We start from the raw sequence: 14,692 nt of genomic DNA, 5'->3' as shown, positions 1-14,692 counted from the left end.
CGCCTTGAGCACCGGCATGATCGGGCTCACCCAGTCACTGAATTCCACTGGCGAGGTGATGCCTTCCCTCAGCAGGCGGTCCAATCCGCATCACGTACGGCACCGATCTGGCCTTGTGGTGTACTGGCCTGACGTTCAGGTTTATGTAAATCACTACCTTGGTCCCCATGAAAGTGCCGATGCTGGATTGAAATAATGAGTCAAATTTGTCCAGGACCTGTGAGCATGATATTCGCTCCGCAGAAGAAATTGCATTGACATCGCCCCATTTCCAGTTCATGACAGCAAGCCAACTCCTCCCCAGTAGTGCGGGACTGTCCCCCGGGACAATCCAGAGTGGCAACCTGTTCTCCGAATCTTTGTGGGTCACGACTACCGTGGCGCTGCCTAGCACCGGGATGATCTCCTTTGTATATGTCCGTAGCTGTGCGTCAATCGGCAATAATTTTGGCCTCCTGGCCTTGGACACCCACAATCTTTCAAACTGTTTGATACTCATCAGGGACTGGCTGGCCCCTGTTTCTAGCTCCATTAATACTGGGATGCCATTGAGGAGCACTTTCATCATTATCGGTGGCGTCCTGGTATATGAACTGTATATGTGCTCCACATGAACTCGCTGAACTTCAGCTTCCAGCGATTTATCCCAGCATTCATTTGACCTCGTAGGGCTTACATCGGGCCTGTCCTCCTTATACATCAATCTGGCTGCAGGCTTCCTGCACATACGCGCCAAGTGACCGCTGACGTTGCAGTTTCTGCAGGTACATTGCTGATACCTGCAAGCTCTGGCTGGGTGTTTGCCTCCACACCTCCAGCATGAGCTGGAGGCCCCGTTGTTGGAAACAAAAGGTCCATTACCAGTTGATCGTCTCTGACTGTCTCGAAAACTGTCCTTAAGCGCACCATTAACAGGTGTTGATGGCCCCATTACTGGTCGCATTGTCCATTGCGATGGCATGAATCGCCGTTCAGCTAGCCATTGTCTCTGTTGAATTTCCCCTTTGGGTTCGACTACATGCTGGGGCATGTACGATTGCCCTTGTCTGCCTCGAGAACTGTGTGCCGCGTTAACAATGTTGACTCCCTGGTCGTTTGCCGCATTTGAGCCAAGATTTTTGTCATACATCATTCTGGTCTCTTCCTCCCCTGAGATAAATATCTGGGCTATCAGAGCCACTGCTTCCAAGGGTCAAGTCTTTGGTCTCAATCAGTTTCCTCAAAACCCCAGCATGCCGGATGCCCTCAATAAAAAAGTCTCGCAGCATCTCCGCTCTGCATGCATCTGGTAACTTACATAGGCTCGCCAGTCACTGGAGGTCTGCCACGAAGTCTGGAACGTTTTGCCCTTCTTGCCACCGGTGCGTGTAAAACCGGTGTCTCGCCATGTGCATGCTGTTCGCCGGTTTAAGGTGTTCCCCGATCAACTTACTGAGCTCTTCGAACATCTTGTCCACCGGCTTCTCTGGCGCTAAAAGGTCCTTCATCAGGGAGTACGTTCTGGATCCACAAACCGTCAGGAGATGAGCCCTGCGTTTGTCGGCCGAATCCTGTCCCAGCCATTCCTTGGTGACAAAAATTTGCTGTAGTCTCTCAATAAAGTTGTCCCAATCATCACCAACACAGTACCTCTCTTCTGTGCTGCTAGTGGCCATGCTCGCATGGTTTAAATCCCAGTTTCTCGTCAATGATATGTCCTTACTATACAGTATAAATGCACACGAGGCCCATACTTGAGAGGAGGTCACTCTGTGATCAGTTACCTTTATTACCAAGACCTCAAGTGATGAAGGTGGGTGGAGCTTCCCCTTTTATACCTGAAAGCCTAGGTGAGGAGTGTCTCCCACAAGTTCACCCCCTTGAGGTCAATGTTCTCAAGGTGTACAACTTAGGTCAGCTTATACATGGGTTACAATGATAGTTGAATACATGACAACAACCTACTGACTCAGAGGTGAGAGTGCTATCCACTGAGCCTCAGCTGACACTGAATGAGTACAATAATTAAGAGAGAAAGTTAACTGATGGTGCACAGCGAGTGGCAGGACTCTGGAGCACAATTTTCTCCCATGATCACACCTGGAATGGCATTGGGAATGGCGGTAGCGAAGCAGGACCCGGGCCTCGATTGTTTTCCCGGTGCCTGTTAGCGCTGCTTCCTGGGAACGATATGTGGAAGGTGCTGTTAGTCCTTGGGAAGTAGCAGGAATGGCACTAAGGTTCCCCCCAACCCCCGGTAAAGATCATGAAGCAGACTCCTCCCTTTAACCAATTTTGACCCCACCTACCGTCTCATGTAGCCCCGGACTTTTGCCGGGACCTGTCCCTGGAAATGCCGGCTTGCTTCCTTTGGCAGTGCCATGTAGCACTGGCGGCATTATGCAGCCGGACCCTGGCGGGCTTCCTCTCGGTGGTGGTAACCTTGTCAGGAGTCTGCCGTGTTAGGCCGATTGGAGGGCTGGGCAGGTGCCCTACCCTGCCGGAAATCTGAGGAGAATTTATCCCCATTATTGGTACTGTTTCACATGGCTTTAATAAACAGACACTTGGGAGGTGATCACAAGGGTGGATTTTACCTTTTGGGGATGACGGGAATTGGGCAGCTGCTGATCATCTGTTATACATCCCACCCGACGTTCCTTCCCATTGCCTTCAATATAACGGCGGGTTAATCCCTACCGCCCACTACCGCCACCACTGAAAGTTAAAATCAGCCCCATCACGGGTGCTAGCTGTGGCTCAGCGCTAGCACTCTTGTCTCAGTGTCAGGAGGTCATGGGTTCAAGCTGCATTCCAGGGACTTCAGTACATAATTGAGGGAGCGCTGCACTATCTTTCAGATGAGAAGTTAAACCGAGGTCAGATGGACTAAAAAGATCCCATGGCACTATTTTTTTAAAAAGGGCAATGGTATTCTCTCTGGTGTCCAGGTCAATATTTATCCCTCAACCTCTCACTAAAACTGATTATCTGGTCAGTATCGCATTGCTATTTGAGGGAACTTGATATGTGCAAATTTGCTGCCCCATTTCTTACATTACAACAGGGACTACAAGTCAAAAAGTACTTTGTCGTTTGCAAAGCACTTTGGGATGTCCTTGGGGTATTGAAAGACAGTATTTAAATACAAGTCTTTCTTTCTATAGTTTCACTTCTACATGCTTTTAGCTCCTATGGGTTGTTCAAGCCTCTTTAGTGGAGAGCCTTAGGGAGAGTCTTGTTGTATCGGCAGGAAATGCTGACTTGTTTTCCATTTCACAGCTTGACCAGATAAAGGTCCCACTGTGGCTCAGCTGGTGTGCAAAGGCTTGTGTTCCAATGTACAGCATGTTTTCACAGTAACAATGTGTGTGTGTGTATGCTTGTACAGTAATCCAAACCACCAGAAACTTTTAGAAGTGATGGAGAATATTCCAAAAACCAGCAGTGCAGCTCTGCAACTGAGATTTCAAATCCCTCGCCTTTCGCTATCTCCTCCAGCCCCACACCCTCCCACACATCCCTCCATGGCTTCGCCTTTCCCTCTCTCCTCCAGCCCCACACCCTCCCACACATCTGTGCTGCTCCAATTCCGGCCTCTTGAGCATCCCCAAATTTAATCGATCCACCATTGCAATGTCAGCACTGGCCCTCAGGTGGGTCCTGGGCTGGGGTGAGAGGGTGGGGCTGGGTGTGCGGCAACAGTTTTTGGGACTGTTGTGGAAGCAAGAGGACCATTCCTGCTCCTCCTGGCTCCATATATAGGTAATTTTTTTTTAAAACAAACTTACCTTTTTGAAGGACTGCCGGTTAGGCCGAGTGTAGACCACATTTTCCTGAATGCAGAAGGCCTGGTTCAGGGCAGCTCCGTTTTGGGAAGGAGTGGCAAAACAGCTGCTGTGCTGCATGAACTGGAGCCTTTACCAAATATGGTGGTGGCGCACTTCCAGCGTGGGATATGTGCGTGCACGCCGACCGCCATCTTGGGCGCTTAGATGTCCATTTTACACCTGTAACATGGGCGAAGTGTCAACAAATCGCTAGGCCAAGATATCTAAATCTGCTCTGAGATTTCCCTGCTTCATGCATGCAGTCTGTTGCCGTGCCAACAAATCATACCAGGAACGGTGGAACATGAGTTCATGCTTATTAATTCCTACCTGGCAATTTTTCAATCTTGACCAGTCATCAATAGGCAGCAGTGAGCAAGGTGCTTTCCCAGCCTGGGTGAGGGGCAGACAAAGAAGGAAGAAATGGGCAGCTGAGTCACACTACTTATTCTGACACACTCTTTGGCAACTAGCTCAAAACAACAAACCAGCAACTTGCATTTATGGCATGCCGTTAAGGCAGCAAATGTCCCAAGGTGCATCGCGCAGGAAAAAGGGAATCAAGGCAGCAGTTGGTGCCATACGGGAATTGACCAAGCGCAAAGTCAGAAAGATACGTGTTGTGGATCCTGTTGGAGGGTAGGAGAAAGGGGTTAGGGGGAATTCTCCTGAAGGCTTTTCCACAGATGGAGAGGCAGACTCAAGCCGATGCACAAAGAACAGGGTCAGAGGACCAAAGGTCACAAGCTGGAGTAAGGGCTGAAGGCCGCTGTAGAGGCAGGGTGAGCGAGGCCAGGAGTTATTTGTAAACAAGCATAATAAATTCTCAATCCAATAAGTTGAAGAACCGGAAGTTAGTGGAAGTGGTGAGAACAGAGGTGACAGATGAACAGAACTTAGTCAGGAGCACGATGCGAGCAATGGCACTTTATGCGGATCTTGGGAGGATGGAATGGAGGGTGTTGGAGAAGCTAAATGTGGAGATAACATCAGTGGTGGGGTGAGATAGGGTTAGAAGACAGCAATGTTACATAAATAGAATTAAGTGGTCATGGAATTGGATACAATGTGAGATTTGAAGCTCAGTTCAGGTCATCAAATTTGTGCGACATTGAGTTCAGCCTGACTAAGCCACTGGGGAAAGTTATAGGGTTAGTAGTTAGAATACGGAGATTTCGGTTTTACCAGCGTTAAGTTGTAGTACGTTTGGCTCATTCAAGACTTGATGTTGGACAAGCAATTTGACAGCACAGTGTGGAGATCAAGGTGGTGGCAAAGAGCTACATCTGGGGATCATCAGCATGCATGTGGAAGCTGAACCCATTCCTACAGGCACTATCACTGAGGGACAACGCATAAATGTGGATGGACCTTGGGATAGTCCTGACATAACCATGCAGAGATCACCATGCAGGAGAAGCCATCGCCGGAGATGTGCTGCCTCAATTGGGATAGATAGGAGCAGAACCAATCAAGGGCAGTCCAACACACATGGACCACAAAGGAGGGGTGATGGAGGAGAAAGGAGAATGTGGTCATGTTGAATGCTGGCAGAGAGGTCAAGGAGGACCAGGAGGTGTAAAGTGCTGCTGTAGCTTTGACCAGGATGGTCTTGGCAATGTGGGCAGGGCAGAAACTGGATTGAAGATTGGAAACAGAGAGACGTGAGTGCGGAGCTGGGTTGGGATGATATATAAGAAGCCGGGAAGCAGATTTCTCCTGGTTAAGGATTGGTTATGGAAGCATAGTCAACAGATTACATTTGCGGTGGGGGGAGGGATAAACTGTTAGAGTGGAAGCAAGTCTTCCTCGATTCCGAGGGATTGCCTATGATGATATGATTACTTCTTATCTTCCTCTGGGCAGTGAACAGCTGCACACTAACCATGTAATTGCTTCGTGCAGGGTCACCAGTTTGTGCGTTTAACTCGTTGGATATATTTGCCTGTTGTTTCTATTGATAAAGTTTGTCTCTCAATAGCTGGGTGCCAAGTCTCACAGGGTTAATAATCTGATTCCTGGAAAAGTACATGACAGCTGCTGTTTTATGTGATAGCAAATGTGCAGCTGTTTTCCATTTAAGAGGTGTAAAGGCCTCATCTGACAGTTCCAGCGAGTCTGGGATCCTTCAAAAACCTGTACGTAAAACTGGAAGAATCAGGTCATCGCAAAATGCATCTCTCTGCTTGCCAACCTGGCACCATTAACAAACAGTTTACTTTTTGCGTTCTAATGTTGTCTTCTTTCCTTTCCCCTTTCCTCTGGTGATTCTGGTGCCACGGGTACTGGTAGCTCTGTGCCAGCTCACCCGACTGGTCATTCGTCATATAGACAGGCCCATCCACACAGCGAGGTAGAAATTCATCGCCTTGACCGGTGGCAATGTGTCACCGCCCGTTACACGCCCCGTCCGATATTGACTTTGATGGAACTGAATATCGGGCGGGAGTATAACGGGCACCAGAAGCGAGTCCGCCTGTCTCGCGTTCCATTTCTACCCCCTTGGCCGTTTACCCGAAGAGTGGCTAGATAGCACTCCCAGTCAGGAGGTCTGCTGCTTGTTCCCTTTCCTGGTCCAGTGGGCACTGAGGCCAAATGCAATGCTTGTACCAGCTCCGTCACCTCAGCCGAGATCAACTAGCACAGACCTGTGTGGATCTTCCCTGGACTGTATGGCTTCGTATCACTCCAGGAGATGCTGAGCTGGAGGGACCACTTCAAATCATTTATTTTCCTTAAATACTGATGCACGTAGACAGGTTTGCGAACATTCAGTCTCGTATTTATGGTAAGTACCAGTGTTAAGTGTACCTTTCGGTTGAAGCCTCTACATCCAATCATGAAGGAAGCATATGCAGGCCTCAAGTGCATCCAATCAATATACAGAAGTAATCATGCATGGAAGGCAGTTTTGCACATAAATGTGCTCAATCGTTGATGAGGTCACTTCCAAGGACTTTGTATATCTGAATATTAGCCATTAAATGTCTGGTGTTCAAAGGTGTTAGGAAATAGGCATACTCAACTCATTCTGCTTTCTGAATAGTTTTATCTCTCTTTCAGTAATTAGCCTCTCAGAGTAAGGGAAGATGAGAAGGGGGAACTGTCAGTCAAAGAGAGACATTCCAGAATACTGGAAACAAAGGAAGGGGATGTGAGGAATGAATAGGGTTCAGGGAGTGCTGGTGCGAGGGAAGGGGAAAAGAGGCACTTTAGAAAAGTTAGCAAAGCAATGATATTTAAAAACCTTCCGGAGAGAGAGGATGTGTTATCCTGCACCTGCCCCCATCCCTGGTAGCTTTTCCACTGGGCCAAAGCTGTTGGGAAGTCGATCCGGGGTCAGAAGAGATGCAGAAGGATACTTTTATTTTAATTCTAAGTTTCTTTGTGGGCCAGGAGGGACTGGAGTGCTCCTCCGACCCCCACAAGGAGACATTGGGTCTCCCCTGACCCGGGCTCCCCTCCCATGTCCTCAACAGTGATCCCTGCCGGATCCCCCTTCTGTTTACTTTCCTTGGTGCCAGAGGCCGTTCCCTCTGGTCTCCGGCCACCTGTTTTTAATGGCTGGGTTGTCGCTTCCCATCGACTTCCCCACCCTTTTGGTCAGGAAGTTGTCCGGCATATTCTAATGAGGCCTAGACCGTTAAAAGTGCACGGGCCTCTCGACTGTGGCTCCCGGATGAACCTAACGCTATCTAGGCCACATTCCTGCCCGGGACTTGAGGTCGATTCCCCTGGAATCTGAATGCGTTACACTTGACCTGACGTGGGAAGGAACACTATCTCCTCTGGGTTGAACAAGAGTTGAGGTACGCTTGGCTGTAACTTCAACCTCTCTCTGTATTGACTGTGTGACAACCACCTCAGGACTTGGATGTGCGGATAACACGGGAGCAAGTCAAACATTCTGCGCCACGTGAATTTTAAATGTTTTCTATTCGAGTGTTCATGCTCGACATCAATGTCTGAGACCTCAGTGACACCAAGAGAGAACTAAGAGGGAAGAATAGCATCATTGTCTGTGGGACGGGTATAATTACTTTACTAAAATTAAACAGGAAATGAATGAATTCCCAGTTAAATACCTGGTATTATATAATTCATGTTTTGAATGTGTCCAACCTGTGTTTCTTCTTTTTTTAGATAATGAAGGAGAGATGAGTAACAGCCAGGTGCCAAGGATGGTCCTCTTAATGCATCGATGGTACCTCCCATCCACTGAATTAGCAGGAAGGCTTCTGCTGATATATCCTTTCTGTCTTTTCTCACACACACTTGAATTGTGATCATTTGTGAAAAGCCAATGCTTGTATCACACTACTTTGGTCACTTAGTCAATCACATCTAGCCGTTCACACCCAATGTGAAATACATTACCATCTCTGAAGACATGTGTGCAAGATGTGCTGAATCTTGCATGGCAGCAGCCTTGGCCTCTGGTGAGCAGTGTTATTTTTGAACACAGATCGGAATCGCCTCTACACCGGGGAAATCAATGCCTTTAAAAATTTGACAGTATTAACAAATAGCAACAATGGGAATTGAAGAGGGTTTAATCAACCCTTAGTTGCCAGTACAGAACCTGTATTCCTGTACTGTTGCTTCAAGATGGTTAAAGGTGTCACTATCAGAATCCTTCTTAAAATCAAACGAATATAAAAAAAGTATGATTCAATTTTGAATCCTTTCGATTTTTTCTTTGCCTATTTCCTTTTGTTCCCATTTAAATAAAATTGGGAAGAAAAGTTAGGCAAAACCATTCACCCTGATCTCCAGGCAGTGGAGGCTCTGGGAGTTGAGTTTAGCCGCAAAATATTGGGGCTGAAATTGAGGTCGGAGGCTTCCCGCGGACAATTGCCTCCGACCTGAAATGTTTCTACGAATTTATCTGGTGGTCCGGGAGGAGCATGGGATTCCGGTGGGGAGGCCTTCTCTTCCCGCGCTGCGATGCGTGCTCCCGTCCTCCAGGTTCCCACGCAGAAGGTGCAGTCATGTGTGACTGCTCAGCCAATCGGGTACAGTATTCCACAGCTTTCTCATTAATCGCAACGAGAACTCCGTATCTACGAATTCTCATTGCTATTAATGAGGAAAAAAAAGACACTAAATGCATGTAATAAAAAATAAAAAACACACCTCACATAATTAAAATTAATTGAAATTAAAGTTAATAAATATCTTAGAGAAACATTTTTTTTCTGAGTTCTAACAAGTTTTTAAAATCATGGTTAAAAATAAATATAACGTAGTGGGCAGGGTTTTTTAAAAATAATGTGTTTTTAAAATTTAATTTAATTATATTTTTGTAACACTTGCGCCTGTAAAAGTAGGCTACGCACCTGCTTTTATCAGGCGCAAGAATTTTGAGGATATTTGCTGGGCATGATATGGATAAATACCGCAATCTTGCCCTTGCAAATGTTCTTGCTCCCGATCTGAGTTGGATCTGTCAAGCTCCAGTTTGACTGGTCGGAAAAGCTGGTTTTCAGCGCACACACATTGTGCGCTGAAAACCGGCTTTTCCAATGCCTTCCCGGGTCCGTAGAAACTCTGTACGGACCCAGGGAGGCCGGAATTTCAGGGCCATTATATTTTCGCCTCCAGCTTCCAATGTAGCATAAAAGCAGTCACCAAATGGGAAAATATGAATAACCGTGGGGACAGTAACACCAGGCTGTGGGTAGAGTTAAAAGATTAGTGCGGATCAGGTACAGCCTTCCTCTTCAGCTCTGACTCACTAGATTTGCTGATTTGTGGTGTGCTCAGACCCTGCATCACATGGACCTAGAGGATGGGTAATGATGAGAATGCAGAATTAACAATGGTAGTTGATTCAAGACTCGTCAGTGTTCAAACATAGCATTCCGAATGGGTAAGCATTCTAATTGATGAAAGGCAGGCATGGGCCGATGGAGGCTTCCTATGTGAGATGCAGTAACTGATGAAGGTTGTCAGCCAGCTGCCTACTAGAGCCACCTTGGTGGCGATGGAGAATTCACCGGGCCTGTTTGACTTGACTACTGTACTTGAAAAAAAAATCTTTTTGCAGAAATCAAAATCACTTTGGCATTCAAACAGTTGCTGAAAGTGTGATAATGGGTTCCAGCTTCTCCTGTAAGAGAGAGTTGGGGAAAGCGGATCTAGAGAAGCACTTGACTAGACTCTGCCTCAACCTTGGATCAATCAGTGTAGTATAGGACTGGTTCATTATAGCTTAAATATGAACAAGATTGGAGAGTCCAAGTATGAATCACCATCGAACCAGAGTATTAAACAGCATGTGTGAGCAAAGTGTAAGGCTTGTTTCCTTGACCTTCTAACGTATCGGGAAGCCTGTGGTGAAGACTGCAATGAGTTTCGGCTCAAAATCTGCCACTTAATGAGGTAAGAAACTGAGATGAAGTCGCCTTTAATGAAAAGAAATAAAGAAAATTGAACCATGAGAATAAATATTGGCTAAGTGACATTGCAGCATGCATTAAAAAGTTTCTTTCATGAGGCTGTGATTGATGATATTGCGCTCAGCCTCACAAGGGAGAGTAAAATAAGTAGGTTATTATTTCCCAGTTTTTTTAGTTTTGCTAGAGTACAGTGATGAAAGATCCTCAGCCATGCAATAGCTGTGCTGATTATTCACATGCAAGGCAGTAAATATTGGTGGAATACTTGACATTAAACCCTCAGAGCCAAGCCCGGTCTTGTCCTCGTATGCACACGTCCCGCGGAGGTCACTGCTCTACCTGCTGCTGAGGGACAATATTATCGAGTGATTTAGAATAGAGTGAATAGAAAAGAGTGGACTGAACAACAATTTCCCAAAAAACATTGGATGAAGAAGAACACAGAGGGAGAAAGGAAAACTGAAGAAAGTAGATATTGATAGCGAAGAGGTAGAGTTATAAATACATTAAGAGCAAGAGGATAACAGGAGAAAGAGTGGGGCCTATTGGAGACCATAAAGGAAATCTGTGTGTGGAGGCAGAAGACGTGGGTAGGATTCTTAATGAATACTTTGCATCTGTTTTCACAAAAGAGAGGGGCGATACAGACTTTGCAATGAGGGAGGAGGAGTGTGAAATATAAGACAAGATAAACATAGTGAGATGGAAGTATTAAGGGGCTCAGCAGCTTTGAAAGTGGATAAATCCCTAGGCCCAGATGAAAGGTATCCCAGGTTGTTAAGCGAAGCAAAAGAGAAAATAGCAAAGGCTCTGAGCATCATTTTCCAGTCCTCTCTCGCTACAAGTGTGATGCCAGAGGACTGGAGGATTGCTAATGTTGTACCTTTGTTTAAAAATGAAGAAAGGGATAGACTGAGTAATTACAGGCCAGTCAGCCTAACCTCAGTGGTGGGAAAATTATTGGAAAAAATCCTGAGGGACAGGATAAATCTTCATTTGGAAAGCCATGGATTAATCAAGGCAATCAGCACGGATTTGTTTAGGGAAGTCATGTCTGACTAACTTGATTGAATTTTTCGAGGAAGTAACCAGGAGGGTCAATGAGGGCAGTGCGTATGATGTAATATATATGGATTTTAGCAAAGTTTTTGATAAGGTCCCACACGGCAGACTGGTCATGAAAGTAAAAGCCCATGGGATCTCGGGCAAAGTGGCAAGTTGGATCCAAAATTGGCTCAGAGGCAGGAAGCAAAGGGTAATGTTTGATGGGCATTTTTGTGACTGGAAAGCAGTATCCAGTGGGGTTCCACAGGGCTCAGAGCTGGGTCCCTTGCTTCTTGTGGTATACATCAATGACTTGGACTTGAATGTTGGGGGTATGATTAAGAAGTTTTCAGATGGCACTAAAATAGACTGTGTGGTTGATAATGAAGAAGAAAGCTGCGGACTGCAGAAAGATATAAATCAACTGGTCAGGTGGACAGAACAGTGGCAAATAGAATTCAATCTGGATGTGTGAGATAATGCATTTGGGGAGGTCTAACAAGGAAAGGGAATAGACATTAAATGGTATGACACTGAAAAGTGTAGATGAACAAAGTGGCCTTGGAGTGCAGGTCCACAGATCCTTGAAGGTAGCAGGCCAGATAGATAACGTGATTAAGAAGGCATATGGAATACTTGCCTTTATTAATTGACGCATGGAATATAAGAGAAAGGAGGTTATGCTTGAACTGTATAAAACACTGGTTAGGCCGCAGCTGGAGTAGTGTGTGCAGTTCTGGTCACCATTACAGGAAAGATGTGATTGCACTGGAAAGGGTGCAGAGGAGATTTAAAAGAATGTTGCCTGGACTGGAGAATTTTGGCTATGAGGAAAGATTGGAGATGCTGAGTCTGTTTTCTTTGGAACACAGGAGGCTGAGGGGAGACCTTATTGAGGTGTATAAAATTATGAGGGGCCTGGATAGAGTTGATAGGAAAGACCTGTTTCCCTTGGCAGAGGGGTCAACAACCAGCGAGCATAGATTTAAAGTAATTGGGGAGAGGTTTAGAGAAAATCTGAGGGGAAATGTCTTCACCTAGAGGGTAGTGGGGTCCTGGAACTCACTGCCTGAAAGGCAGAAACACTCACCAGATTTAAAAAATACTTGGATGTGCACTTAAAGTGCCGCAACCTATAGGGCTACGGACCAAGAGCTAGAAAGTAGGATTAGGCTGGATAGCTCTTAGTCGACCGGCGCGGACACAATGGGCCAAAATGGCTTCCTTCTGTACTGTAAATTTCTATGATTCTATGAGTAGTGCACCAGTCTTTATTGAACACAAGTTGTACGCCCGACAAAATGGGTTATGAGACAGAGCTGAAGAAATATATTATTCCAAATACAATTGTTTTTGATTTGCTATGAACTGGAGAGCAGATATATCATTTGATGGATTAAAGGGGTTAATGATCATCCTGCACTCGTGAATGGAGCTGAGATTGGGACCTGGACATTAAGCAAGAGATGAGTGCGTTTGCAAGGATGATCCTTGAGTATTGCTTCAGAGGACAGTGTGATCAATATTAAAGAGTGACCAATTCAGGAAAATCAGCCGGCCAGGGCACAGAGCTTTGAACAAGTGACAGAGTTCCTAAAAGTCCAGATCGCTCATCAAGGCTCCTCACATCAATCCCGTTGTCTACATCAATAGAAAAGGCTTCAATTCAATGAAGGTTCCAATGGTGTCTTGCCACAGAAACAAGCCAATGCCCATTGAAGCACCCACAATGACTTTATTACATGCAATTGTAAAAAAATGTCACTGCTGAGAGGATTGAGGTGAACTGCTACACATTTTCAGACAGCCCCAGCACTGTCACAAAATATTTCATGAATTACTTTTTCTCATTGATGATCTCCCTTCTAAAAGCAATACCTGGCTCATACAGTAGAGGCATACTGAATAGAAACCATTTTATCATCACGGCAAATGATACCTAGGATCATCCCTTAACAACATTCACCGTATTAAAGCTAATAATAACATTCATAAGAACATAAGAAATAGGAACAGGACTCCAAAAGTAAATAGTATGAAGCTGGCTTATCTGGTATCATCCTGGGATCCATCCTAATTAATCTGCTAAAGGGCCCATCGTGGGGTCAGTGCCCGTACGTCAGGTGAAGTCTGACCCAATGGCAGTTGTGGGGCTCATATCAGGGTCCAGGTGTAGACCCCCAAAGAGGAGTCAAGAACAATCAGGAAGTTTTCGGTGGTGGGCGGAGTCCCAACATTAACTCCCCAGCCCGGTCACCTTACACTGGGATTGATGGCCTTGTGCACAAGGCACACACCACAGACGCCCTGCGGGTGTCTGCCAGGGGGATTTAAATTAGGTGGCCTCCCTCTGACTCCGCAGGGTCAGCTATAGAGGTTACGTCAAGATTGCTGGCCCACTGATTTTCAGGGCCATAGCGCTCAGGGGCATAGCGCTCACCCTAAATCATTGGGAGTCCAGACCACAATCCCCTTTTACATTGCTGGCCTCGTACGGGGCAGGCCCTGTGAAATTCCCCAGGGAAAGCTGCTTGGCCAGGAGTATATTGGTCCTACCCTGTTATACAGTCTTTCCAGAGCACTCCCCGTGGAGTTACGAAAGGGCTTCAGGCCCCTGGCATCTAACCAGAATATTGAATCGCCACAGGACACTTGCACACTGATTGGATGTAACACTCGTTCCTTTCCATGAAAAGAGAAATAAAGCATGCTTCCATGTACAACAAATCTTACCGTGGGCTCGACCTCACCTGTTAATTACTTTGGGAAATCCCGAAAACTCCAAATATTCCTCCATGCTCATATCTCCATCCTGACTAGCTAATCTCTATTCTTCCATTGCCCCCAGCTTAGAGTATTTAATCATCTTAGTCTCTCCCTATCCCTCTAATGTCCAATCCTGTTCCCAATCAGATCTTTGTGCAGTTCCTTCTTTGACGAGGTTAATCAGCGCAGCACCAACTGTTTTTGCAAAGAATCTGCTCCACAAGATAATAAACTGGTTTCATAACGGCTACCCAATGTTTTGCGATTCTCAGCATTGCTACAATAAAGGGTGTTTTTTCTGCTCCATTACTCCTGGAATATGCTGGGAGCACATACCATGTAATTGCACACCTCTAGCCTGTGATTTTCCATCCATTAACATGACCGGATGTAAAATCAGGGGCCGAGAGGTGCAAGATTTCAGGATATGCTTCCCAGTGTGCATTGAAAATGTCCTTTTAAGTGCCCCATGTTTTTGATTCTGATCTTACATTCATGAGTTACCCCTGGACCTATGCTTAGGTTTATGTGCTTCCATTCAACGCTGACCTTTCTCTAGATTTCTTGCTGATAGGTTCAGAATGAGTTCAAATGGGGGCAAATATGATCATTAGCAAGGCATCAGGTTCAGTTTGTCTAAATCGCAAAAAAAAATAGGGAGTGAAAAATAAA

At 46.0% G+C, this 14,692-nt stretch overlaps 1 protein-coding gene across 2 annotated transcripts in view; it reads left to right on the top strand.

The window, feature by feature from the left end:
* Window positions 1–14,692, top strand: part of rasgrp3 (RAS guanyl releasing protein 3 (calcium and DAG-regulated)) — a 131,712-nt gene that overhangs the window by 13,650 nt on the left and 103,370 nt on the right. Inside the window, exons 3-4 of one of the 2 annotated variants that reach the window (XM_070889251.1) lie at window positions 7,953–8,055; window positions 10,131–10,193. In XM_070889251.1, the coding sequence (XP_070745352.1) occupies window positions 7,953–8,055; window positions 10,131–10,193 (166 nt within the window). Of the gene's footprint in view, window positions 1–7,952; window positions 8,056–10,127; window positions 10,194–14,692 lie in introns of those variants that run through there. The other variant, XM_070889250.1, reaches the window with a different exon arrangement.

The sequence above is a fragment of the Pristiophorus japonicus genome, chromosome 9 (assembly GCF_044704955.1).
Source record: "Pristiophorus japonicus isolate sPriJap1 chromosome 9, sPriJap1.hap1, whole genome shotgun sequence".
NCBI classification, from domain to species: Eukaryota; Metazoa; Chordata; class Chondrichthyes; family Pristiophoridae; genus Pristiophorus; species Pristiophorus japonicus.
Note: the sequence above shows the minus strand (reverse complement) of the source record. Positions and strands in the feature narration are given on the sequence as shown.